At 41.2% G+C, this 27,990-nt stretch overlaps 2 protein-coding genes across 3 annotated transcripts; one reads left to right on the forward strand and one right to left on the reverse strand.

Annotated features, from left to right (window-relative positions):
* Positions 1 to 751: 751 nt before the first annotated feature.
* Positions 752 to 18,218, forward strand: slc7a10a (solute carrier family 7 member 10a). The gene is made up of 11 exons (XM_077563642.1): positions 752 to 1,001; positions 7,247 to 7,451; positions 8,748 to 8,899; positions 11,236 to 11,361; positions 11,598 to 11,751; positions 12,737 to 12,860; positions 13,843 to 13,946; positions 14,084 to 14,180; positions 14,276 to 14,425; positions 15,601 to 15,778; positions 15,848 to 18,218. Exons 1-11 carry the CDS (start codon positions 899 to 901, stop codon positions 15,946 to 15,948), a joined length of 1,494 nt encoding a protein of 497 aa, XP_077419768.1. The 5' UTR covers positions 752 to 898; the 3' UTR covers positions 15,949 to 18,218.
* On the reverse strand, positions 10,651 to 27,709 carry lrp3 (low density lipoprotein receptor-related protein 3). 2 transcript variants are annotated; one of them, XR_013293844.1, is made up of 10 exons: positions 27,486 to 27,709; positions 26,536 to 26,674; positions 26,243 to 26,466; positions 24,502 to 25,118; positions 23,569 to 23,777; positions 22,089 to 22,488; positions 19,482 to 21,595; positions 15,815 to 15,970; positions 15,628 to 15,737; positions 10,651 to 10,879 (listed from the first exon to the last, which is right to left on the reverse strand). XR_013293844.1 is itself a non-coding variant. In XM_077563641.1 (7 exons), exons 1-7 carry the CDS (start codon positions 27,547 to 27,549, stop codon positions 20,921 to 20,923), a joined length of 2,328 nt encoding a protein of 775 aa, XP_077419767.1. In that variant the 5' UTR covers positions 27,550 to 27,709; the 3' UTR covers positions 18,629 to 20,920. The 2 variants fall into 2 exon arrangements, 1 of the variants encoding a protein (XP_077419767.1); XM_077563641.1 differs by lacking the exons at positions 10,651 to 10,879; positions 15,628 to 15,737; positions 15,815 to 15,970 and having other exon boundaries at positions 18,629 to 21,595.
* Between the last annotated feature and the right edge of the window lie 281 nt (positions 27,710 to 27,990).

Genomic DNA, 27,990 nt, shown 5'->3' on the forward strand with positions numbered 1-27,990 from the left:
ATCAACAGAAGCTTTATTATTCACACATACTGTCAAATGCAGCAAGGTAGAGAATAGTGGTTCGCGCATCTCCTGAGTGTTAACTACTGAGCCCTATTTGAACTTGCTAACCAAAACAGGAGCACCAACCCAGGTGCCTCAAGTCAGTCTCTTGGATGAATTAATGGTGATCTAACGACTTTGCTGCGCGATATTAAAGATGTTACTTTAGGGTTGTCTTTGTCTAAATACGGCATGTATAGGCCTATACACCTGCAAGAAAAAGTATGTGATCCCTTTGGAATGACCTGAATTTCTGCATAAGGAAAAAAGTCATGCTTGCTAATGGGAGTCCTAAATCAGACAACCTTAATTCCAAATATGATGAGTCTGGAGGTGTTGGTTAAAGCAGCGCTACTGTATATTAAAAAACAAACAAAAAAAAAACCATAAGTTTTTAGTTTTATATTCTCAAGGAAGCATTGCTCTCAGAAATCCTACAATTACAAATATATAAACAATATATTAAATACATTATCATAATAATCAACATTATTATTATTATGTTTAATATTAATGTTTTAATGATATTTTATTGTTTTAAAAAGTTTACTTATAATACTAATAAGGATCATTTTTTAAATTAATTTCACATTACACAAAAAAATTATAATAAAATCTTTTAAGCCAGTCGCAAAGTCAAGGTCACGTGACGCACCCACCTGAAGAGGAGGAAGAAGTTGTGCGCTGCGCATGCGCACGCATCACACATCGCGGTGTGAGCGTGCGCGTACGCCTGTCATATTAATAAAGGCCGTCCTCCTCCACCGGCTCGGAAGCGCTCCTCGCTGCTACTCGCTCGGGAAGTCGACACTCTCCAGGCCCCCGCTGGACGCGGAGCCGAGCGGCACCAGAGACGATGGCGGACGATGGGAAGAGGAAGAAGAAGGACAAAAATAAGGACGACAGGGTGACATTGAAGAAGGAAATTGGACTTTTGAGCGCGTGCGCCATCATCATCGGTGAGTGTTTGACACTACTAGTTCAGTAGTTCGTCTGCAAAACGTGAAGAATGAAATGTTCTGGTTGTTTTTGAGCATTAAAGTTACATTAGCCCATGTTTGGGATTCAAATCAGCGCTTACTTGCATAATGATCCATTTTTACGCCGCAATTCGCACAATCTGACTTTCACTCGTGATGTCAGGCGTGATGCTGTTACTACTTCTATACATTTTTTTTCTCTCTCTCTCTCTCTGACTTTTGGGCGGAAACTGTTGCATCAGTGCCTGCCTACGTGGCTGGATTATGTTGAACTCCAAAGACGTACGCACCACTACTTCAGAGTAGACTAGTCGAAGTAATTGAGCTGTTTTGGGGCTGGCTTCATCTGCAGGAGGCTTTATACATCAGAGGGTGGATGCTTTAAGTGCAGGAAGTGGCAGGCTTCCTCGGTGTCTTGTTACACTGCATATATACTGCATTACAGTATGTGTCACTATGTGCGCGCGCTTACCATGCGTGCGTGATTGTGTGCGTGTGCGTCCAGACTTGACTTTGGCACGCCGTAGTTATTTCGGTGAGCTCCTTTACTTTGATTTATGCCTATATAAAGCAGGCAGGGTAATCGGATCCAACATAAGCAAAGGGTACTTGTTACCCAGCCTATATAAACATAGATGCCATCATATGAGGGTGAAACGACTCGATGTGTATGAAAGGAGATATCCGCCAATGTGACTTTGGCGCGCAGATAGGATGGGCCGCTGTTGGGATTTGAACTTCAGCAACCGAGGGACCTAATGGAAATAGTATTCCATTTAATTCATGCAGGACTCATGGCCTACAAGAAGAAAAAAAATACAACTATGAATTGTACAAGCAAGAGTTCAAGTTGCATGCTAGCATGCTCGACTCATTCAAATCAAGCGTAAAACTTTCATTCAACTGTAATCAAAAGTAACTGACGTTAACAGTGACAGTGTGATAAACAAAAGGACCCCACTCAGTCTTTTAGCTTTTACTGCGTGTAAAAAAATAACATATACTAATATTATAGCAAAGTATCTGTGATAAAAGTGTACCAATCAATGAACCACTGCAAATAGAAAAATGTAGGATAGTAAGCATAATAGCATAAAAACAATATAACTATCAGTCTTAACTGTCATATAAACACTCAACAACACTACAACAAAACTAACACTGGTGCAAGGGCACGCTCATACAGAACATTCATCTGAGGACAACTCTGATCTGCATTAATGTTGACAAACAGTTGCTAAAACAACAAACTTGTGGAAATATTTAGCGGCGGGTATCCAGAGACGGTCCAAAGAGTGCAACCTAAACATTGGGGTTCTTCACCCATGCTGCCTTTACTGCCACTCGGGACAACTGACAACTGTAAATACGTCGGCGTTCCAGCGCGCTCACATGACTCCATTCCATGAGTTCCCTTTTAGCTGCAAGGCTAGCTGGTGGAGTGGGGGAGGCCTTCGGCGGGGGCCGCCGCGTCATTTTATCCCGGCTGCAGGGAGCTGGAACAATAGTGTCAGTTTTCTTGTGAGGAGAAGTTGCACGCAACCACTGGCTCACGTGCTAGCCAGGCCTGTTAGCATCGGCATTGGCTTGATGCTCTAGCAGCCACGGCTATTTATGATCAGGCGCTGAAAGGAGTGAGGCTTGATTGTTGTTTTAACCCGCAACCCGGCCAATAAGACATGCGCTCCTGTCAGGTTTTACATTTAGTCGCAGGGCAGTTTTGTTTATTATTTTCATAATAAAGTCGCAAAAAAGTTACAAATTAACACAAAACTACGGAAAACTACCCCACTCTAAACCTAGAACCACAACTCCTTTAATGTATTTTATAATCATATCATTAGGGTTGTAACGATAACGACAATATCGCGATATTAAAACTGCCGCAATATCATCGTCCTCATGTCACAATATTAACAGCAGCACATCTGTTATAAAAGCCAGATGTTGTTCCATTTTTGTGCAGCTCCAGCGCCCTCTGCTGGTTAGTTTATTATTAGTGCCGTTTAATTTTAATTAGGCATGTGTTTGGCCACCCATGTTTAAGACCCACGCTAATTGCTAGATGTGAAACGTAATAGGCTTGAGTTCCTCCACAAATTGACTTGGTTTCGAATGTGTGTGTGCATTAGCAAGTTAAGTGTATCGATTTTAAGTGTTGCTGGTGATTGTACAGTTAGTGCTCATAAGTTTACATACACCAAGGGCATGTAAACTTACAAGCACAACTTTAGGTCATTTATGTACAATACATTAAGGATAATGTCACCTGTATTATTTTGAATTATATGTATAATTATGACCTTGACTAATTAGCATTGTATAGATGAGATGAGACTTTTAAATTCAATTGCTCATGTTGCTTTTATTTGTATTTTTGGCTGTACAGAAAACATACACACCCAACACAACGCAATTAATCAGTCCAAAGAGAAAACCTGGTTTGATCAGTCATAACATCAAATATTTTTCAACATCTTCGTCAAAAAACATTAGTTTTTGCCCGCCTTGCTATGTGCTAAGGTGTCATCGTCTTTTTATGTTCCTTAGATGTGTTAAAATTGTAAAACGAATTTCATTGCTCTGTATTTGTGACATACTGCATGCAATGGAAATGAAATTTGACTTCCATTCCATTTCCTTGAACCTTGGTTCTGCTGTATTGCCAGTTACTACTCGCCAAAGTCATGTGGGATAGACTTACCCTAAACTCTAAACACTAACCCAAATCCGGTTCCACTGTAACTCAACAGTTTAGGAGTCGGACTCATTCAAAGTAATAGGAAATGGATTTAAAATGAGTCCACTTTTCAGGGGGCCATCACGGTTTACGCGAGGCCGGTGTGAGATTGGGTGCGGGTGGGGTTAGGTTTATGCCTGGATCTTATCAGTAATGGTTTGGTGACTTCACAAACACCAAAACGAAATGTGATCAGCGCTCTAGACCGCGGGTGGGCTCGCTAAAATAACGATACAGTGAGTCAGGCTGGTTCTTTTTGAGGAGGATGACTGGTGGTGGATGTTGGGGGGGGGGGGCACTGAATGTTGGTGGGAGTTTATGACATAACAAAGACAACACAATCGTTACACAACATCTCACACGGCCTCCACAAGTGAACGTGACAGCCATGAATGCTCGTCTCTGCTCACGCCGCATCATTAGCGGACCCTCGGAGATGCTAAGAATGCAACGGAAGTGGTTTGTGGAGCGCGGGGGGGGTCTTTGATGTATGATCATGAGGCTGCCATTGCGTGTCTTTAAAGATGAAGTGTGAACGTTTTTGTTACCCTAATAGTGAATTTTCACGCATGCAAACTTGGTTGTGTAATTTCAGTCTGGAAGGTTGGTCAGGCACCCGGAGATTCAAGATTCAAAAATATTTTAACACTAACAGCGCTTATTCCATGTTGCTACATAAACATTCACACTTGTTCTTCACCTTAGCATTAAGACATTCTCTCAGTAACTGATGAATACTGTAAATATAAACAATGTATAAAGTGAAATGTTTCTCTTACACCGTTTGCTATTACTCATATATTTAGCTAAGAATGAGAAACAGGTAAATATCATATTTCATAAATAGTTATCAATATCATATCTTTTTTTCCCCAAATTACTCCACCAGTTGTCCCTATATAATTTTAATGCATTTTAGAACGGTTACTGTTGTGGTGGCTTTGATCCGTCCATTGCGTCGCAGCACGGCATGCTAACACTAGTAGCTAAAGCTAACAGCAATCCCGGCTAGGAGAAAACTTGTACGCGCCTACTCTTCAGATCGAGTCCTCAACCGCTGCCAACATGTTCTAGTTCGTTCTAAATACAGTGTACACATGAGAACACACTTTTAAAAAACTGTTAACCCAACCGGGCTACATACTTTCATAGTTCGCTAACAAACTGCGGAGGCTGTCCCAGAACAGATATATTTATAAATTACACACGCGTGGACTATATTTACTAATTAGGTGACATTTGAAGGCAATTGATTGCGTACAGGGGCTGATTACAAATGCAAACGTCACTTTTCAGATTTATATTTGCTGAAAATTTTGAAAACCATACATCATTTTCGTTCCACTGTTTTGGTCTATCACATAAAACCTCAACAAAGTAACTCTAGTTTGTGATTGTAAGCAAGGTCACAAAATATGAAAAAGTTCAAGGCGTATGAATGACATTTCATTAATAATGTTCACAATTGAGGTTAGAATGTTGGTGCGGTTCTCAACAAGCATTCCAGTTTATGATGCCTCCCGTTTGAAAAATGTTTTGCCTTATCCCTCGACTAGTCAGACCACAATTCTGTGAGTGACTCTTCAGTATTCTCATGAACTAAATTCCACCTTCTGTTATATAACGTTGCAGTCTGTTAAGGCTGACGCAAGCCAAACTAATTTTATGAATTTGAGACTGTTGATAGTCTGCATCTTAAATTTACATTCATCTTTGAACACTACCAATGGATTGAAACCATCTCTACCTACAGTCACATTGTTAGCAAATAACTGACGACAAAAAAAAAAAAATCACATAATCTGAGCTCGTTTAGCGAAGCAAGGAAGACCAATTTCAATTCCTTGTAAATACACACAGCACTGAATGGCAAATGGTGGATAAATGTGTTATTGTTGTTTTAAAAGTAGGCATAAAAAAAAAATAGTACCTGACCGTCCCTACAAGCTGCACTAAAGTATAATGGACCCCATAGGGACAAACACTGGTGACAGTTACCATGGTAGCACTTCCATTGAGAAAGCTGTAAACGTCAACGGAACAAAAGCAGTACCTTAGTGGCTGCCGCCAAGGTGGTAACCAGATAAAAAGTGACGATAACCATAGGACAGGAAATGGAATTGGCTGCAGAGGGACATGTCTGGTTGCGCCAAACAGTATGAAATACACAAAAAGGCCATGTTATGATAATTGACTTGGTAATGCATTATGCACAAATAGTTGTGTGAAACTACACAACTAAGTCAATATTTCATCTATTTCTGAAATGTTGTGTGGCAGCAGGGCTTAGTTGCACAATAGCAGTCTCCACACTGCATTTTTCCACCCATGACTTGAACAGCAAGGCTTGGCAGAGATCCAAAACTACATTTTGAGGCACACGTCATACAGAAATGCCCATATTACCCCATAGGTACAATGCCCCTTCTATCAAAGCCAAAGGGTAAGCAGAGCTGCATCGAGTTTTGCTGGGCACACAGATGAACATGAGCTAACAGTGTCAATATCTGGTTAGCAGCATTCATCTGATTGTTTGGTGAAGTTATCGACGCAGTGGCGAGATTTTTGTGTTTGGGGGACATGTTCGTGTGCCACATATACACAGTGTAATATACGAAGTGCGCCCCGATGAGTGAAAATGCTTTTATTGTCTTGACAGGTTGCTCCACCCCTATCGTCATAGTAATGAAAACACAACCTATGATTTTACATGATTTACCATGAGAGTGATCGGCACAGAAAGAATTCGCCGGCGTCACAATGGCGGTATCAAGTACTAATTTGTTGGTCCCGCCCACCTTAACACTTTGCCGTGATACATCGACATCACCAGCACAAAGTTGCGGTCAATGAAAGGGGCGTGAGAAAGTGTCACGGGTGGACGACTGGTGGGACGGGAAATAAAGCCTTAAAAGTGTCCAGTAGGTGGAGCAAGTGACGGTGAGCTGGATTTCCGAGGCCTCAAGAAGGATGGGAGGGAGCCAAAGAAAGGGAAGGTCATAAATCAAACCCCCCACCCCCCATTGGTTGTGAATTAGAATCAGAGAGAACTCCATTACTATGCTGAAAGCAAAACATGGCTTTCCGACTCCCATTTAGACTCAGGAACTCCATCAACTGGCAACTGATGCTTAATCCGGCCCACCAAGCATTTAAAGTCTCCTGTATTTAGTTGTTTTTCCCCCCTAACATTATTTATAGACATTTTAAAAACACGTAAATAAAAGAGCCAGCTGCAACTGCCGCGCTAGCATTCTTTTCATTTGTTTTATGCTGACATTTCCCATAACAATCAGATCACTTGCTGCATAACGATGTGTTGATATTGATATGAGAGAGAAAAGCAGTAAGCTATGCTAAGCTAAATTAGCTGAAAAACAGGCTTTCCACAGTGTTTTATTAGCCTGGCGGCTCACTGGGCTTTCCTATCAAGTTGACTGTCTTTGCTGCTGTTTATGTTAGCATGTCTCTTTCCTGTGCTCAGGCAACATCATCGGCTCGGGCATCTTCGTGTCCCCCAAAGGCGTCTTGGAGCATGCGGGCTCAGTTGGACTGTCGCTCATTGTGTGGGTGTGTGGAGGCGGGATCTGCGTGCTGGGTTCCATGTGCTACGCCGAGCTGGGCGTCACCATCCCCAAGTCGGGGGGAGACTACTCATACGTGACGGAGATCTTTGGTGGGCTTGTCGGGTAAGAATTTGACAAGGCTCGAAATAACTTGTTTTCTTTGCGGAACACTTTTGCTCATTTATGACTTTGAGGAGCAACTTTCTTATTAAAGGGAGAACTTTTTTTGAAGGTTAATGCCAGTGACTTGAAGCAAAGGTTTTATTAAACAATAAATATATGACAATATAATAAACAATTGTTTTTCTTTTTTATATATTCAACAGTTTTTATTCCTTAAATTCACATTGTAGTATGGTTGTTTGTCTCTGTGTGCCCTGCAATTGGCTGTTAACCAGTTCAGGGTGTACCCCGCCTACTGCCCGAAGCCAGCTGGGATAGGCTCCAGCAACCCCCGCGACCCTTGTGAGGACAAGCGGTTAGGAAAATGGATGGATGGATGGAAATTCACATTGTGTATTGCCGCAAACTATAAATATATACATATGAAATATAAATAAAACATTTTTCTTACCCAATTATTTTGGGGTTTGTGTTATTTGTGGTGGCCATTTTTGTTTTTCATTATAATATTTATTATATTAGTCACATTTTTTGCATTCTTACTGTAATTGCTATACAAATGACAACGCTGCAAGTCTGCTTACTTCCTGCAAACTATTTTCAATTTTACAACCCAATATTTTTTTTACCCAATATTTTTAACCCCTATTGGGTTATTTTAAGAAAGTGGGTAACAACCCAATATTTTCCTTTTTCCCCGCAACCCAAATATTGGGTTGTTAAAAACAACTAGGGGTTATTTTCAGCAACCAAATATTTTTTTAATAACCCAAGCCGGGTTATTTTAACCCCTATTGGGTTATTTAAAACAAATGGGTAACAACCTAATATTTTCATTTTTTAAAATAACCCAATAGAGGTTAAAATTAACAACCCTGATTGGGTTATTAAAAAAAAAAAATTGGGTTGTTACCCAATTAAACAAAAATAACCCAATATGGATTAAAAATAACCCTGACTGGGTTATTAAAAAATATTGGGTTGTTACCCATAAAAACAACAACAATAGGGGTTAAAAAATAACATTGATTGGGTTATTAAAAAATATCGTGTTGCTGAAAATAACCCCTGGTCATTTTTAACAACCCATTTTTTATTATTATTCAAGAATTGTTGTTGTTGGTTTTTTTACACTTATTGGGTAAATTTTAACAACCCAAAAGGTTGTTTTTCTTTTAAGGGTGTTTGATGCTTGTTGAACTGCGGTCTTGTATGCTATGATGGGTGTTATTTTTTTAAATTTTTGTTTTTACACGTGAAGATGTTTCTAAATGCAGTTTGTTTTGTGTGCCCTAGCTTCCTGTTGCTATGGAGCGCCGTGCTCATCATGTATCCAACCACGATGGCCGTTATCGCGCTCACCTTCGCCAACTACGTGCTGCAGCCCGCCTTCCAGAACTGCCTGCCGCCATACGCAGCCACCCGGCTGCTGGCCACTACCTGCGTCCGTGAGTAGCCCACATGCCCACCACCAATCACAATTTTAGGCAGCTGTGGCCGCAGATAAAAGTTTGAGATACTTTGTATTACAGTGTCAAATTTTCATTAGCGTTACTTACAAGCATATTTAGCACCAGCAGCATTGAGTGTATACCAGTTTCCTGTCAGCTTCTTCTAATAATGTGTTTTTGTTGTGATATGTTTGTTAAATTTTCTTCTTTCATATATTTTGTATTTTGAGACAATCCGCTTTTGCATTGATATTTAGCGTTGGCTTGGGGATGATTTCAAGGTGTTACGCTGCCGTGCATGAAATCGGGCAGCTGCACATATGTCAGTTTTGACTGCAGGAATGCAGTGCATGTGAAGTCGTTCAAGGGAATTGCTCTTACAAGTCTTACGTGAAAAAAATGTCAGAAGCTATTTTTCTGCAGCGCTGACTTTAATGACCACATTCCTGGGAAGGAATTCGCCTTCATGTGTAGCATTGGAGTTGGGGATGAACCATTCATTGAATTTGTGCAAATGTGGGCAATTTTCTGTTGACGCCCATATTAGGTGGTCATGTGACCTGCTGAAGTGTGTCCCAATACTAAACTCTAAATCATCAGAGCTTGACTGGACTACTGGCTGGTTTCAGTCCATACGGGAAAAAAAAGTACAGTTGATCCCGGCTATGTGCGGGGCATACTGATCGGGCCGGCCAGTGAATAGAGAAAGTCCAGGTATAACTCATTCAAACCCAAAAACATAAATACGTTTTAAATCAACTTTACTCCCCAAAATGTATTTCTACGTTTTTTGATTATTATTTTTTTTTAATGCTAGAACATACAGAAGGCATTGCTACAACTTCTGACATGAAGAGGTCACTTAAAGCAATGGTAGTTATTACAAAAAAAATGGCCAGCAGGTGGCAGCAGAGTATAAGAGATGAGCCAGCCATGTTTCAACAAACTCTTTTTGACAGTGTTTACAACAGGTCTGCGAATAATGATGAGACTTAGCTATATTCTGATGCTAATTGCTGCAAAACGGAAACAGATACAAATATACTTTTTTTTCCTGATGAAAGAAGAGACCTTAATCTTTCATTTGGTAGATTCCATGTTTTTATAGCAATAGAACAGAATATTCTGTGGACTTTGCAAAATCAGTCAAAACTGAGTAAAACAGCCGAGAGCGAAAGGGGTTGCTTCGGTGAAAATGGCTGGCAGTGAATGAGATAATTGACGCCCATTGAAATACATTGAGAAAAGGGAAACTAACTAAGTAAAGAAAAAATATAAAGAAATATGAAGATTTAATTTGTCTCTAACTGGGGGAATGAGGATAAAAAGTTGTTTTTTTTTTTAAATCAAAAATTCAATAAAAAAATTATCATTGCATCCAATAATAGCATCTCTTCTTGAATCTCTAAAAAACACTCGTGTGAAAAAAAAGGGTTTCTTTCTGACCATTGAACCATCTAGAGAGAAACTTATTGGTTTTAATAATTTTTTGTACATTTCATTTTTTTTTTTTTTTAGAAAATGTAGTTAAAAAAAAATACTTTATGTGGTTTATAAAGTTTTTTGTTTTGTTATTTATTCCTGTAATTTAATTATTCATGGTTTGTTTTTCCAATTTTTTTCTTAACATTTACTGAATTTCCTGTTCCATTTTGTCCTTAGGTGTGCTGCAAGTCCTTTTAGCTGGCTGAGGCAAACTATGTACAGACAGTATTTAAAAGAAAGTATGTGTTCATGAGCGAACGAGATAGGTCAAGATGTGGGCTTCTCATTTATTCTTAGGAACCCTTTGGAGAGCCCCCCCCTGCCCAATCCAATAAACGTTAGTATTCCGCTACCGAGCTTTCAGCTCTCACTGGCACACAGATTTACCTGCGCTGTCACTTTCCTGGACGCCCGGTGCCTCCCTCCTGTCAGTGGCGAGACGGACACTTGGCATGTTGGCTGCCTGAGGGGGAGGGGGATACTCCAGCAATACTGAAGAGGAAAAAGAGGGGGGCAGCGTGTTAGTAGGGGGGGGGGGGGGGGCATCGGCAACTTGGTCCCACAGAAAAGCTGCAGCCAAACATTCAAAGCGGAAGCAGTTTGAGTGGTGGGAGGAAAAGTTGTGCCCAGTGATGGATGCTGGAGAACGCCCCCCTGTGAGAAAGAGCGTTTAAAAGGCTATAAAATCAAAAAGGTTGCACACTTATCTTGTGGGCTAATAATCCCTTAACGCTCGATGCAGATAATCTCCTCCAAATTGCACACATTTGACAAAACTACACAAACATGACTTTGAGCTCAGCTTCTCGGATAAACTGGTTGACTAATGACGTTTTGTTGTGTTGTAGTGTTCCTGACATGGGTGAACTGCTCCAGTGTGCGCTGGGCCACGAGGATCCAGGATGTGTTCACGGTGGGCAAACTGCTGGCTCTGGGCCTCATCATCATTGTGGGACTGGTTCAAATTGGCCGAGGTAACCACGCTAACCTTTAAAGCCTTGTTTCCGCCATCTTTGGTACCTTTTTCTGCCATCAGTGTCCGTCTAACTGACATAAAAAATAAAGTCTTGCAAGGGAATTCTCTGAATTGCCACCAAATTTGAGCTATTCTTTTAAAGACAGGTAGTTGTCTGTCTTTATAGTTCAAAGAGTTGTTTTGCGTAAATTTAGTACACTCTGTTGAGGATTGTTCTCGCCCCCGTGTGTCCAGGCTACTATGACGCTCTGGTGCCCAGTGCGGCCTTCCAGTTCAGTCAGGAACCGTCCGTTGGCCAGATCGCGCTGGCCTTTCTGCAGGCGTCTTTCGCTTACAGTGGCTGGAACTTCCTCAACTACGTCACAGAGGAGGTGGTTGAACCGCGCAAGTATGTCTTTTCTGAGGTTATAATTAGGGGTGTGTTAAAATTTTTTTTTATTCAGAATCGATTTTTAATGTCCCCAAATCGATTATATTTAAATTATTTTATATTGTCTTGCCCTTGTTTGTGTGCCTTTATTGGGAGTGCTGTTCATGTTGTACATGATTTGGCCACATAGGGGCAGTGTGGTTCCACGTGTTCTGAGACACTGTTAAGTTATAGCCACATTAGAGAGTAGAAGGAAAAAGTCACAATCAAGTTAATCCAATAAAAGTTGTTTTTTTGCAGCGTAGGAATAGCATGTGCTGGTGAGTAATGTTAACATGCTTCTCTGTATACATTCGTGAAGCATTTTGTAGGACAAGCCGTTTTTTTGAGTGGTAAAAATCGATTCTGAATCGAATCACAGACCCAAAAATTGAAATCGAATTGAATCGTGATTCGTGAGACAGTCAAAAATTCCCACCTCTACTTTTAATCCCCGCTAACGACACTGCAAAATCTGGACATATAAACAAGGCCAAAAAAATATGTTGTATTACTTAATTGAAGCAAAATTATATACCCATATAATTATAGTATAACAGTAAAAACTTTGTAATTAAAAAAAAGAGTAACAACTGTAAAAAAAATTATATATTTTTTTAAATACAAAAAAAAAATCCACAATACAGTGTTACCACAAAGGTTGAACCACGATATAGTCGGCTACAGAATTATTGCATTTCTTTTTATAAAATAATCTCACTCCATTTGCCCAAAATAAAATTAATTCTCATTAACAATTTATAATAGAGATTCTAAATCTCATTGAGATTTAAAAAAATAAAAAATAAAAAAAATGCTGGAAGCAAGTGAAGTGCTCACTGCCTAGCATAAAGCGATATCTTGGCAGACAAAGAACAAGCATATTTTGCCTTGATTTGAGATATTTAATCTAGGTTCGATTTGATACCACCATCGTCCCTGTGACTTCCTTTTGTTGAATTAGGAACCTGCCCCGTGCCATTTACATCTCCATCCCGTTGGTGACGGTGGTGTACACCATGACCAACATCGCCTACTTCTCCTCGATGACCCCCGAGGAACTGCTGGCGTCCAATGCCGTGGCAGTGGTAAGCGCTTGCAGTGACGGTCACACGAGTCGACTTTGCGCTAATGGGAAGCACAAGCGGAGCAGTCAAGAGAGTTGTGCTCATTTTACTGTTGTTGAGTCGGCCAAGTTCCGATTAGTAGGAGCAGCGCTCAGTTTTATTTAATGCAAAAGATAACAACAAACTTAACTGAACTTGCAAGCAGCGATAAATAACGCCGTTTTGATGGCAAAACCTCAAAACGATCGTCGAAGTTTGACGCCATGCCGTAGCCACATTAGACGGCCTCCGCAAAAAAGACACTTTTGCCACTTGGTGTAGTCCATCCATCTAGGACAGGGATGGGCAACTGCTGGACCGGGGCCACAATTTTCCAACAGTGCTAGTGTAGTCCTAACCAGATGTACGACATAAACGTTTTTTTTTTGTTTTTTTTCAATGAACAAAATACATGCAAAATGTGCTCTTAATATATTTCTTTTTTTGATAATACGTTTTTCAATGCCTGCATAAAAGATCAACTATGCTAACGCAAACAACAAAATTACCACATACTGTAATTTGTTTTTCAAAAGGTTCTCTTTCTTAAAAATGACCATTGAAGGACGGAACAAAACTCCTAAGCAAAAATCAACGTAACAATTTAGTATTATTGAGATACTATGTGTGTCCTGCATATAATTACAAATCTTCCAAAATGTATTAGGCCTACTTGCATAGCATAGGTTAATATAAGACCTGGTGTAAGGGCAACTAAGACATGTCTGCCATCTAGTGGTAATTGGTAATATTACAACTTAAGATACCAATTCGACCCTGCATATTCGCAGTTCGGCATTTATTGAATATTTTTATTTTATTTTATTTAACCCCAATAGTTTTTCACATTTTGGATTTTTCTGAGACTTTTGAGAATTATATATATTTTTTTTTATTATTATTATTTTTTTTTTATTATCAATTGTATTAATGATGTTGATGTTGCCATCGTGTCACATTGCAGACTTTTGGTGAAAAGTTGCTGGGCATGTTCTCTTGGGCAATGCCCATTTCCGTGGCCCTCTCCACCTTTGGAGGCATCAATGGCTATCTCTTTACCTCCTCCAGGTGACATACTTGCACACAAACACTCACACAACACCACCAAAAAACAAAAACAAAACAAAAAAATAACTAGCCATCTTTGGCCTTGGTGGAGGTCTATATGCATCTAATCTGTGTGTGTGCATAAAATCCATGTGTAGGTTATGTTTCTCGGGGGCCAGGGAGGGTCACCTGCCTTACTTGCTGGCCATGATCCACTTAAAAAACTGCACCCCCATTCCCGCCCTGCTGGTCTGCGTGAGTAACTGCACTTCCTGCCACAGTCAAACACAGGACACAACATTAGGCACACCCACATGCGAATACGCAACATCTTCCCTGGTGTCCCGCAGTGCTTCGCCACCATCTTCATCCTGTGCATCGGTGAGACGCACAACCTGATCAACTATGTGTCCTTCATCAATTATCTGTCGTACGGCGTCACCATCGCTGGCCTGCTCTACCTCCGCAAGAAGAAGCCAGACATGATGCGCCCAATCAAGGTACTCCCGAAAACTCAAAAAGTTGGGGGGAAAATGACCACCTGATGCAAGTTTGACTGACAACTGGGTGGGCATGTCAAGTCAAGGCATCTTTATCTTTTATAAAATGTTACATTCCAACATATACTGTGTTTTTTGAAGTGAACAGGATGCAAGAAAAAAAAATATATCAGCAAACCATATCCTAAATTAAAGAGGAAGTTGGCCATCTAATGTTGGTGGAGAATGGCAACAAAAAATTCTCTGATCATTTCAAGCATTGGCAAATAAAAAGTGGGTGGATTTTGTGAAAATTCACCCCCAGTAGCTACTTTAATCCACCAAACAAAATGTGGTGTCTGTCATAACAGCATGTGCAAAAAAAGTGAGAAATCCAAAATGAACTGGGAGTCAACCATTTTTGGTCAATTCAATTTTTTTTTATCGTTTGGAATGCAGTGCCAGGGCTGTTTATTAGGCCTGCAGGGTCAGTTTTTCACAGTTTTTACTGGCAACCGCCCCATGTCAGATTTACTGTTAATTTTGAGCGCCATCTGGTGTCTTAAAAGGGGAATTACATTATATTAGCGACACGTTAAATAAAGGTATAAATTCCGTGCAAATAAATACAGCATGGGTTTTCTCTTGGCATGTCTGTTTCCTGTCATATTCCAAAAAACACATTTCAGCTTTTTGAAGACACTAAACAAGTGGTGTTAAACTATAACCACATCAGTTTTACGCTTGCCCTCAGCGGGCTAGTTGCAACTATGAAACTCTACTTTATGAATGTGGTAACTCCTCATACGTGATGATGGACCCTACATTCAATTAATATCCACATTTCACCATCAAATTGATGTATTTTAGAAAATGTTTTATTTGGTCTCTATATCTATCACAGATGCTAAAGTGCTAACAACTCCGAGCTTACGTCTAAGTCAAAATGGCGGTCAACTCGGTGAACGAAAGCTCTCCGCTCATTGAAAATCATTGGACTTTGGATCGTTGTAATTTGATTTGTGAGGATTATTTTGACGTCAAATTGTGATAAAAAAACATTTACTAACACATTCTGCTAGTCACAGGCAAAAGCAATACCATACGCCCTTTGTTTATGCCGTGTAAACAATGCATTTGCATTATCCATAGGTGTGAATATGTCACAGATTTGTGTGTGTGTGTGTGGTTTGCAGGTGAACCTGCTGATCCCCATCACTTACATGCTGTTCTGGGTGGTGCTGCTGTGCTTCAGCCTGTACTCGGAGCCGGTGGTGTGCGGCCTGGGCATGGTCATCATGCTCACCGGCGTGCCCGTCTACTTTGTGGGCGTCTGGTGGAAGAACAAACCCAAGTGGATTTACAAGTTCACGGGTGACTGCTCGCCTCGTACATCAAGTCCGTCCGTACCCGTGTGTGCTTCATGTTGTTCATCTCCCGCAGAGAAACTGACCTACGTGGGCCAGAAGGCGTGTTACGTGATGTTCCCTCAGGAGGACCCCGCCGAGGCCCAACCCCTCACGTCGTCCAAAGACAGCGACTGAGCCTTTGTCGCCCCCTGTTGGCCTGATCCACACATACACTCTTTTTGAAATCAGATTTCAGAAACACAAGAAGACACACTCAGGACAGACGCAGTGCATCCGCAAATTATTCAGAGTGCTTTGTTTTTCCACAGTTGACATAAAAGTCTAATTCCGAAATCTAATACCCCCCCCCCCCCCTAAAAAAATTATACACACAACATCCCAAAATAAAAACACCAAAGTCAAGGCTGATCAATCAGGGTGCAGCCTGAGCTCAATTTTGAGCTTCATGGCTCTGAATACCCTAGAAACTACAATAAAAACAAAACAAAAGCATTATTCATATCATTATGGGATGTAGTGTCTAGGATTTTGAGAGGGGAAAATGTTGGAATGCATCGTACATGCAATGTAGCTGAAAACGTGGTAAAAGTGAAGCACCGGAGACACTGTAAACACACACACACAAACACATTTTGGGGTACGGTGCCGCCCGCTAGTCAAAAGTGTTTGCAACAGGACTCAAACACGAGCAGCTGCGGACCTCAAGTCACAATCCAGTGCTTCCTGTTTGTCTGATGCACAACTGGCGCCCCCTAGAGGACTGGGGGCGGTGTTTACCATAATTGTTTAAATAACCTTTTCTATGCAATTTGGCCTCTTTTTTTGTTTTCTACATTAAAACGGTTCTAACTCGCAGGAAGCAGATCCAAGACAAGGTGAAGACGTTTTATGACTTTTATTTTAATTTTTATAATTATCAATGCAAATACTTTTTGGGGCTTTTTATTTTGTCAACTTTTGAATTTAAATGGATGTGTCATTGAAAATTTTACGACACTATCAGTTTATTATGTATTCAATGTGTCTTTTCCGTTAAATGACTTTCATGAGGATTTGCATTGGCTTAACTGGCCTGACTGTGAGAAGGTTTTTTGTTTTTTAAAGTTCAACCCGGTTTACTTCCAAGCTCTTTTATGCTATATGTATGCGAATGTGCCTTATTGACGAGCATTTGTTTACTGTGTGTGTATTGTCATATTTTTGTGTCATATTTGTATTGATGCCAGGGGAACAAACAACAAATGGTGCACCTCTCTATATATTTATATATGGTAAATACATATTAATTGTTATACTGCCACTACTTTGTGCTCAGATATATATACGTTACTTCCTGGTTTGTGAAATAATAATGATAATAATAACAATAATAATAATAATGATAGTAACCCAAAGATACACTTCCTACTTTTTTATATATGCAAATAGTTTGATATAATATGGACTCTTTTAATACAGTACACCCAACACTCATCTATTCTCATCATTCTTGGATTTTTTTCTCATTCTCAACCTTTTATAAACACTTGAATTTTAAGTTGTTTATCAAAATGTCGGAAATGTACTTTGCAGAAGAACGGGAAAGGCTAAAAAGTGCACAATTTAACAAAACTGAATTTGTATCGTGCGGTTTTGAAGTCACACGAAGTTGTGCGTCCCAATACTGTACTGTTAGCGTCAAACGTTTGAAACAAATGATGAAGAAAAAGACATTTCTGTTGTCTGCAGACTTAGTTAAAACAAATAGCTAATAGCTGTGCTAATAGTTGTGTTGAAAAATGTTGGTAGTGTGATTCAAACAAATTCACAAGTGCACTTGGAATGTATTCGCAGTGCTTCACTTTTTCCACACTGTGTCACTATATGTCACAGCCTTATTCCAAAAATGCATTAAATTCATTTCTCCCTCAAAATTATTTTTTTGGTTTGGCAATTTATTAAAAATAAAAACCATGTAATCAAAGGAACATGCAACAGGTACTCACAGCTACAAAATTGAGCTCAAGTGTCATTGATATTGTGTGAAGAATTTTGAGGGGAAAACAATCCATTTTAGTATATTTGGTGTAATAGAACAAAATGCGGGGAAAAAGTGAACCACTGAGAATTCTTTTCGGATGCACAATATGATACAATGTTGGAATGCTAATGCCTGTAATAGTTGAAACAAGTGTTTACAAAATGATGTGCTGATTTAACAGCTGACAGTCTTGAAAATGGAAAGCTAAGCATACATCAAATGCAAAGATGCCTTTAACCAACTGTCAAAACAAACTAATGCTAAAAACAACACTACCAATGATTTCTCAAAAAATGTACATTTTGGTGGATGCAGCTGACAAATTTATAAACCATTTACTGTATGTTTTCTTTTGAAAATGTGTGTAAATATGTAACAAAAAAAATCATATCTCATTAAATATATCAACTTCCCAGGTGTATAATGTCTACCGAATAAATTGTGTCTCAACTGTCAAATGTATAGTGACAACGATACAATTCGCTTCACAAGAACGCTAATAGCATTAGCTTCCAGGCTCCAGCTGAAATGAAGCCAACATCTTAAACACTGAACTATTGTGGTGAAAATGGCTCAAGTCCTATCAGCACAAAGGTGTCAGCAGTACACACTCAACTCATGTGAGTATTAAAAGTTATCAGTTGTACCTCCTGAAAGCCAGCATGCTAACATGCTAAATTGCTAATTCACGGTTGATGGAAGCCAAAATGCTAGCATATTTTGGTGAACATGCTAAAAGAAAAATACAACCAACCCAAAGTCACCTCTGTTATATTAGGTGATAATACAAATATAAAAGTATTTTAGTTTAAAATATTGTGATATCAAAAAAAGTTGAAAATGCTTAAACTTTATTAACCGCAGGCACAGAAACAACCAATAACCAATAATGTTTTCTTTTCTTTTACAACAATCCAACAAAGTCATGAAAGAAAATGAACTCTTTCTGCTGAAATATATAAATATATTGTTTTATATAGTCTTACAACACCGTTCCAGTGTATTTATTTACCTGCGTGCTAACATTGCTAAACAATCCCGAGTCTGTTCATTTGTGCTGCATTCCATGAAACTGGGGAATCGGAAAAGTCCTTTGGGGCAAAGTGCTTTTGAGCTTCAAAACATATTCACAGAGCGAGTTACCTCTATTTTGGAGGGCATATATTCTCCCGCCATTTACGGTTAGATGATATTTTTGTTGGCGATGTTTGCCTCTGGGCTATGAAAATGACAACTGCGACATTAAGAAAGTTGCATAAATTACCAGTTTAATTGAATGAAGCATAATTTGCCTCTTGTTGCTGTATGGAGCAAACATCCCCCTGAGAGGAGATGGCACCTCTGCTACCCGTTTTTACGGTGACAACAGAATGGAAAAGAAGCATTTAAGGCATTTTCGGGATCACTTAAATACTCTACGAGCAATACAAACATCAAAAGACGAGGCAATGCATGGAGAGCCGTTTGATAATTCATTTGGAATCCTTGCAAACCAGCAGTACATCGACTAGTGCACTAAGGTTTGCAATTCAAATGGCTTTCCATGGCAAAGAGCAAAATGTAAGAAATCATGGCACATGGTAGGCATCTCTAATGGTGGCACAGTGCGTAAAATATCCCTTGACGCTAATGCTAGTTTAAGCTACTTAAATGCATACTCAAAAATACACAGCACAAGCACACTTACAGTAGGTTATATGCAGGGTTGGGGAATCCAAGTCCAGAAAGTAAAAACTCTGAAAGAAGTTTGGCTTTAGCCACAGGTGCTTCTACTCAACAGGTGGAGATGAGCTCGTTTACCTGTCAGCTAAATTGCAGCCCTCCGTAGCTAAAGTCAATCCTGTGGCAGGGTTTTTATTATCTGGACGGGGATTCCCTAACCCTGGTTACACGTAAAAAATAAATAAATAAACCTAACAAAAAAAACAAACAGTTCCTTAATAAGTAGTAAGTAGGCTAAATGCTGGTCCATGAATGATAAGATGAATCAGTCCCTACCATTTGTAGCTTACTCTTGAATGGAGGTGGCCGTTCCATATGACTGTCAAAAAGAGAAATTCCACAAACAAAAGCAGCCTGTTTAAAAACAAAAAACAAAAATTATGTTTTTCTTATTTACAAGATCCTCTTCTATGTGTATTTTTTATCAACATCATTTATTTTGTATGTTTGCTAGTAAAAGCAGAAATTTATGATTCGTGGATGATTGGACAAATGTCACTCTCCAATGTGTATTCTCACTATTCTGGAGTGAATGGCCAGTTCCATCACGGCCTAAACTTCAAAACATCATAAGTGTGTTTTGTTTGTTTGGTAGCACGATAGGGGGATACTTCCAAGTAACCTCTCTCAAAGAGACTCTACTACCGCGACTTTGCCTTCATTTTAAAATGGTACAATCTAGTTTGTCCATCTAGTTTCATGAACCAGGAAGTTGTCTTCTATTAAAAACTATAAACAAAAAAACTAAAGTACAAACAAAAATATGAAGCACTACATGTTTTGAATTCATTTTCTCTTTTTGACAGTTGAGTCTTGACGAAATTGTCTCCCCACTCGCTCTGAAATAGTCCCGTCAAAAACAGGAAGTATGACCTACGAGCTAACAAACAAACGTACAAACAAAAATGTGACTCTTTTCCTTCTTGTTGACATTTCAGTTACAACTTATAACATAACAGTTCCCTATGCTACAGAATGCAAATGGTACAACCAGGAAGTAGCCTGCTAGCTAACAAACATACAAATAAAAAATAGTATGCTCTACCATTAACCCTAATCCTCTACCATTGGTCTTTCACCAGTCCAGTAGGTGTCAAATCCAGGTCCAGAAAGTAAAAACCCCACCACAGTTTGGCTTTAGCCACAGGTGCTTTCACTTCCCCAACTTCTGTATAAAACAAGCAAGCGAGTAATAAATATATTGTCCATTTATGGCTTGCTAGCAAAGCGTATTGGCACAAGGTAGTGACTGAAAGGCGGCCATGGCATCTCAACCTTTTAGCGTTTAGCTTGTTATAATTGTTTGCATTTTTGTTCTGTTGAACTCCTGGGTGTTTGCAATCAGTTAAGGGGGCGTGGCGCTCAAGGACACTTGTTGCCGGGCGGATTAGCGGGCGTCGCTTGTCAGCAAGGCGTCGTTTGTCGACTCAAAGGGTCGCTGCCCTCCCTCCTCTTCCTCCTCCTCTTCTTCCTCTTCGCCCTGCATCTCATCTCCGACGTCTGGCTGTCACCGTCGCCTTCCGACGATGACGAAGATGGCGGAACACTCACCAGGGGGTGGGGCGGGGCGGTAGCCGATAGGGAATTGGCTGGCGAGAGAGGTCCAAGTGGGGAGTAGCGTCTAAGCGAGACCCCCTTCATGTTTAGCGCCAGATCCAGAACTAGTTTTCTCGAGGAGCGAGGGTGGGGCCCAGTAAGTAGGGGCGGCCCAGATGCTTCGCTTGGACCAGGAGTCCCCGGAGATAGCGCCGCCCCCTCTGGGCTGTCACCTGATTGGTAGGATAGAGGAGAGGCGGGACTCTCCAGTGGTTCGGTGCCCTCCGAGTGGCCCCGGGCAGGCTGAGTGTCCTCGTCGCCCCCCGCAGTTTGGTAGCTGTGGAGCCCCAGATTGACGTGGCTGCCGGCCGGTGGGTCCAGAAGGGGGACGTGACCTCTGGGGCGACCTCCTCGACGGAACAGGCGCCGCCACAGGTGCCCGAAGCGACGTCGTGATGATGACGAGGAAGCGGAAGAGCGGCGGCTTGTGTGACGCCTGAGTTGTCGACTCATGGCTAAGCGAAGGTTCTGCAACACGGAGGCCTGAAAAGGAGGCGGGAGAAACAACCAGAAAATTAGTGAGGACATTTTTATGTGCTGATACTTAGTCACTGACCGTTTAGGTCAAACCCACAACTCGAAATAATCAAGAGATAACATGCAAGTAATTTAAGCAGAAGTGTTTAGTAAATAGTGAGAATTTCAAATGAGCTTCTGCATAGTTGGTAAACTCAGTTTATTGTATGGACTCGAGTTACACGGAGTCACTTGAGTCTGATAACACGAGTTAGTGAGCCGCTAGAAGTGAATCATTTGAGTCAACTGTGCTTCAGCTAAGTCCGCTAACTCGCACCAGTCACCCAACTGAATTATCCGAGTCTGCAGTGCTTCCAAAGAATCCGCTAACTTGAATCAGCATCATCACCCGATTCAATGGAATCATTTGACTCTGGTGTTTTCCGGTGCGTCTGCTAAAGCGAATCATTGAAGGGAATCAATTGAGTCCATCCATTCATGTATCTGAGCGTTAGCCCACCTGTGTCGGGTTGTAGGCGGGGAAATCCTCCACAGGCGGAATGAGTCCCTGCGCTATGAGCTGCCCGTAAGACGGCGGCGCCTCCCTCTGTACAAACTCGGCTTCCATGCGCGACATCTGCGTCTCGAAGGCTCTGTAGTCGCGGCCGCGCAGGGCGTGCAGCTTGAGGGCGCAGCCGAGCGCCACCACCAACAGCAGGCCGCACACCAGGCTGCCGATCAGCGCCGCCGTGATCACTTTGCGCGGCACCGCGGTGGGGCATTCACGCTCGTCGCTGCCGTCCGGGCAGTCCTCCTGGCCGTCGCAGCGCCACGTCTCGAAAATGCACAGGTTGTCGCCGCAGTGGAAGTTGCCCGGCTGGCAGTCGTAGCAGTTGCTCTCGTCGGAACCGTCCGGGCACCTTCACGATTTCAGTTGAGGGACAGGAACAAATTACAAACACAAGTACAGAATTTCCCCACCTATTTGGGCAAACGCAAATATATATATTATGTGGCCAGGTGAAGTTAGTTTTAGGACAATGTATTTAGCTAAAATGCAGCGATTTCAATGTAGACATGTATAGATGCAATTGAGAAATGTGAAATAGGTAAACAAGCCACAGGTCACATGGCCTGGAAGCTATTGCGCTAAAATGCTAATTTTGACAATGTGTAGAAAAATATTGAGAAATGTGAAATGGAAAGACAAGAGGCCTATCTCATACGGCAGGCTCAGCAGTAAATCCCACGCTGATTTTGAGTCCACAGGTTACATAATATGGAAGCTATTGAGCTAAAATACTAATTTTGACATAGAAAAATTCATAGAAAATATTGAGAAATGTGAAATGGAAAAACAAGAGGCGTATCTCATGTGGCAGATTTTGAGTCCACAGGTCATGTGACCTGGAAGCTATTGAGCTAAAATATATATATTTTTTTATGTATAAAACTTAATTAAATAATATATTGAGAGAGGTGAAATGGAAAAACAAGAGGCGTATCTCATGCGGTTAAGCCCAGAACTGGTATCCCACACAAGTTTTGACTCCACGTGTCACATGACCTGGAAGTTACTGAGCTAAAATGCTAATTTCTACATATAAAAATTGATAGAAAATATTGAGGTGAAATGGAAAAACGAGAGGTGTATCTCGTGCAGCAAGCCCTATTATCTCACACTGATTTCGAGTCCGCAGGTCACATGACCTGGAAGCTATGGAGCTAAAATGCTAATTGTTGTGTATAAAAATTCAGAGAAAATATTGAGAGAGGTGAAATGGGAAAACAAGATGCGTATCTCATGCGGTAGGCCTAGCACTGGTATCCCACACTGATTTTGAGTCCACAGGTCATGTGACCTCTTTACTCAAAATCAGTGTGGATTCACTCTTTTTGGGGAGTTAAACCATACCTTCTGCAAACGGGGCACACGAAAATGTTTTTGTCCTGAAGATCCAACTTCAAACTAACGTCACCTCGGTTATATAGTAGACTACCTCTTCTGGTTGTTGCAACGCTCTGACGGCGGATAGCAGGCACCCGTCACATCGCCACCGCACGGGAACTCGCCATCAGGACACGCCGGGCAGGACGCCTCATCCCGACCGGACGGGCAGTGCCAGTAGCCGTCGCAGCGCTGACGTTCCGAGTAGCAACCCTGCTCGCTGCCGCAAGGACGCTCACCAGGGAAGCAGTAACCTTTAACCTGCAGGATCACACCCACAAGATATGGCAATACATCAGAATTTGCCAGCCACGTGAATGGAAAAAACACTTCCGCAATCGTTTTAGGCACATATTTTTTTCACAAAATTGTACAACTTTTTTTCTTCAAAAAACATTTGCATATTATAAAACATTTTGGCCATATTGACCCACGGCCCAAAATAAATATAAATAAAACTGAATTGTTTTCTAACCCAAAAATATATATTTTTTAATGCAAATCTTTAATCCTAAATCTCTCAAATTTTTCTTCAAACACTTTTTTGAAGTATATATTTTTTTGCACAAAGAAACAACTAAAACCAATGAATGAATTCCAAATGCATCATTTTTCATCCGACTCTTTTCTCTTATATATAATATATAAAATATTTTTCCAGCAAATACTGTATGTTCTCACATTTTCATACCTGATATTAGTTATTTTTCCCCACATTAAATAATTGAATACAATAATTTAAAACATTTTTTCTTTTCTTTTATTTTTATTTAAAAAAATATATATATATATTATTTTTTTTATTTTTTATTTTTCCTGGAGAGCTCAGTATTGTTCATTCGGTAATTTTACCGATTTGACATGTCATGTCAAAACATTTTTTAAAAGACATATTTCTTTCCCCAAAATTTTTTTTGCCCCAGCCCACCCTTTTTCAGGTATAATTTTCCCTCAATTCTTTAGGCCCATGCAACCCACCAAATACCTGGTAAGTGGCGTTGAACCCGTGTCCGGGACTTTGCGGTTTTGCCGTGTAGAGGACGCTCATCTGTCCCCTGCTAGACTCCAGCAAGGTGGGCCGACGATTGTTATGGTAGGACAGCACCTGCAGGAGATTTTCAGCCCGGTGGAAGGCGCCGTCGTACACGTGCAGCGCGTCCCCGGGCCCCAGCCGCAGATCAAGCCGTAACAGGATGGGTTTGGGGTCCCGCGTGTCAACCACCCACGAGCACCGCAGCTCAGCCGTCGCAGCTGGAGCCGGGCGGAAGAAATCGGGCGACGCGAAGGAGCCGTAGAAGTGGCCCAGACGTTTTCCGCAGGCCGTGTCGGGGCAGCCGAACTCGTCGCTGCCGTCCGGGCAGTCCCGGGAGCGGTCGCAGCGCAGGGTGGCGGCCAGGCAGCGGGTGGACCGGCCCGCGGCGCAGGGGAGCGTCCCGCGGGGGCACGGTCCCGGCGGGGTGATGGTGGGCAGCGGCGAGCAGCCGCGCTCGTCGCTGGCGTCGCCGCACTCGTCCTGATCGTTACACTTCCAAGAGTGCGGCACGCATTTGCCGTTCCCGCACAGGAATTCGTCTGGTTGACAGCTGCTCTGACCCAAGTGACCTGTGTAGCAAAAAGTGCAACGCATACTTATTTGCCATGTCATTTTTTTCCTGTACCAACCTAACACCAATTTTTAGGCACATTCCCAAACCCCTTAAATAATTTTGATCTGATTGTTTCCCAGAAAGAAAAATAACCTTTTAAGCTGTATTTTCCATTAATAATGTTAAGCTTGTTTTTTCAATTGCATACAGTATTTCTCTCTTTCTTTTTTTATTTTTTAATACAAATCAGTTTTGAGGCATATCACTGGGGGGGTTTCCACAAAAATAATCAGATTTTTTTTTAGGCATACTTTTTCCCCAATAGAGTTTTTTTAGCCATATTTTTTTCCAAATACACCATAAGATGTAAAAAAAAATACAAATTAATAGTTAAATTCCCTACAAAATTATTGCTTTATTAATTATTATTTTTTGGCTTGCTGATATACATTTACTGTTCTGCCTTGAGAGACAATTTGATAAATTTCATAGCCATGCGCCTAACTCAAAACATTCATATATCAAATCATCTTTCCCAATTGAAAAGAATGAACTTGCCATTAATCCGTTCCAGTCTCCCCGCAAAAAAACCCTAACAACTTTTGCCATGTGTTTTTAAATGAGATTAATAGCACTTGCTAATATTATACTGTATCAAAACATAGCGTAATGACGTAGTTAAATCTGTGGGACTACAGATGGAAACTAGCATTGTGCTAAATCTGGCGCAGCCATCTTCTTAATGTTACTGCACACTGTCCTTATAAAATACTAAACTCAAACTCAAATGTGATTTCAAAGAATTAATCAGTTGTCGCTTTCTCCTGCAACGCACATTATCCTGCTGATTCTGGTATGCACACTTTGGCCACGTGGGGGCAGTATAAAACCCTAATCATACATCACATGCTCCTGCCTGGATGCAGCGGCCAATCATATTGCAGGGGGCGTGTCCTCCGTAAAACTCAAAGTGGGATTCATAATAATAACGTTTCGCCTCACGATTGTGTGAAATTATCTGCCCTTATCGAGCAACAGTCCGTATTTTTAAAAAAACAACTTGTAAATTAGGTCACTCTTATCTCAAGGCATCACTGCATAGTGTATGATTGACATGCATGTATTCATATGATTGTCTACCTTTGATGTAAGACATGTGGAAACCTTGAGCTTGTCCCGAGCCGTTAACGTTTGAGTGGAAGTAGAGCCAAACGCGCCCCCTGCTGGTGATGAAGGGTGGCGGCCGCATGGAACCGCACAGACGCTGCGGGTCCGGAACCCCACCGCCCCACCCGGATGACGTCATCAGCAGCCAATCACCAGACTCGCAACTCCCCGGCTCGCCAACGTCAAACACACGGAAACTGAAACACGGGACACCATTGGTGTGAGTGTATGCGTGCGTGTTGTGTGTACATGTGCAAATGCGTTACCTGATAGTAATAATCTCTCCATGGCCTGCTTGGATGTTCCAGCTGCAGTTGAGTCCGGCGGGGTAATTTAAAGGCCAGGAGGGGCTGAAGATCACACCCCTGCGTTCCATGTGGACCTCCACCCGATCACCGCACCCTGCTGCATGCACACACACGCACACAAAACGTTCAAAATATGACTTAAAAAAAATAATAATTACCTTAGTTTTATTTTAAAAATATTTTCTATAAGGATTTGTTCTTGTTTTAAAATAATAAAAAACGTTTTTTTACTTGATAGTTTTTTTTCATATTAAACAAAAAAGTTCCTCTTTTTGAAGGTTGGAATGAAATGAAATCCTCATTTTAAAAAAATCCTTTACAAATTATAAAAGCAAAACTTTTCAAGGCAGTCTTTTCGGGGGGGGGGGGGGGGGGGGACCTCCTTCCCAGTTACAACCCAAAAATGTTGAGCCTTTTTTTCCTCTAACAATTTTTTTCCAACACTAAAACGAGGCCTATCCCCCCACAATTTCAGGCACTTTATTTATTTAAAAACAAAAAAAAATACAGGTTAATGGCAAGTTGGCAACACTGTGTGGTGTGCGTGCCTACGTGTGTGAGTGTGCGTGTGCGCGTGCGTGCGTGCGCTCTGCAATGATGTAATGCTGATATACTGTATCTGCATCCTCGCGGTGAAAGGCCATCCCGTGTTTCCACACTCTGACTGATCATTTAGCCACCGCAGGTCGATACAGCAGCGCGTGTGTGTGTCTGTAAGTGTGTGTGATGACGTCACCAAAACAAAAGCCCACATCGTTATATTGTGAGCACCCCCCAGGGCTAGATAAAACGACCACCACAACAGGCATGACAATTAATGATTATTATGAATGACTATGAACATCACTAGTGTCTTCATATTCATCATAGGTTGATAATTACGTTGACGGATGAATTGTTTGTCTCACCTGAAAGCAGCACAGCAGTGCAGAGCCCCAGCAGCAGCAACCCGAGCCGCACCGTCGCCCCCATCACTCCTATTTTGCCGAGATTTGGCCTTCTATCTCGGACACGACCGCCACATTCCCACCGGCGTGACTTCCATCGGTTTTTAGCCGAGCGAAGCCGACATGTTAAAGTGGTTTTAAAAATGCATTGTGTGTCCTTTAGCAAGACTATAGAACCCGGGTGACGCTAAATGCAACAAAGCAAATATCCGATTTATAACTTCAAAGTAAAGGTCTACCGTTGGGAGGTCGGACCGGATTGCAGCCATTCAGGGAAATAGCAATAGTAAATTAAGTGATTACAGTAGTGAATCCTGGATTCAGTCCTAGATTGGATTAATTCGGGTGTTTTTAGGACAGAGATTCTCAATGGGTTTTATTTTGAAAACACCACCGTCTAATTTCCGCTACAATCGTGTGGCTTTTTATGTTAAGTATTCCGCAATCAAAGTGAGCAAAAAATGGT

This window comes from Vanacampus margaritifer, chromosome 4 (genome assembly GCF_051991255.1).
Source record: "Vanacampus margaritifer isolate UIUO_Vmar chromosome 4, RoL_Vmar_1.0, whole genome shotgun sequence".
Lineage (NCBI taxonomy): Eukaryota > Metazoa > Chordata > Actinopteri > Syngnathiformes > Syngnathidae > Vanacampus > Vanacampus margaritifer.

Excerpts from the sequence above, each read along its gene's own strand:
- lrp3 (XM_077563641.1), bottom strand. The coding sequence starts at position 27,549 with ATGGGGGCGACGGTGCGGCTCGGGTTGCTGCTGCTGGGGCTCTGCACT. Across the intron at positions 25,119-26,242 it reads CCACATGTCTTACATCAAAG|GTCACTTGGGTCAGAGCAGC; the intron begins GTAGACAATCAT and ends TTTGCTACACAG. Across the intron at positions 22,489-23,568 it reads CGTTGCAACAACCAGAAGAG|GTGCCCGGACGGTTCCGACG; the intron begins GTAGTCTACTAT and ends GAAATCGTGAAG.
- slc7a10a (XM_077563642.1), top strand. The coding sequence starts at position 899 with ATGGCGGACGATGGGAAGAGGAAGAAGAAGGACAAAAATAAGGACGAC. Across the intron at positions 8,900-11,235 it reads GCTGGCCACTACCTGCGTCC|TGTTCCTGACATGGGTGAAC; the intron begins GTGAGTAGCCCA and ends GTTGTGTTGTAG. Across the intron at positions 14,426-15,600 it reads ACATGATGCGCCCAATCAAG|GTGAACCTGCTGATCCCCAT; the intron begins GTACTCCCGAAA and ends TGTGGTTTGCAG.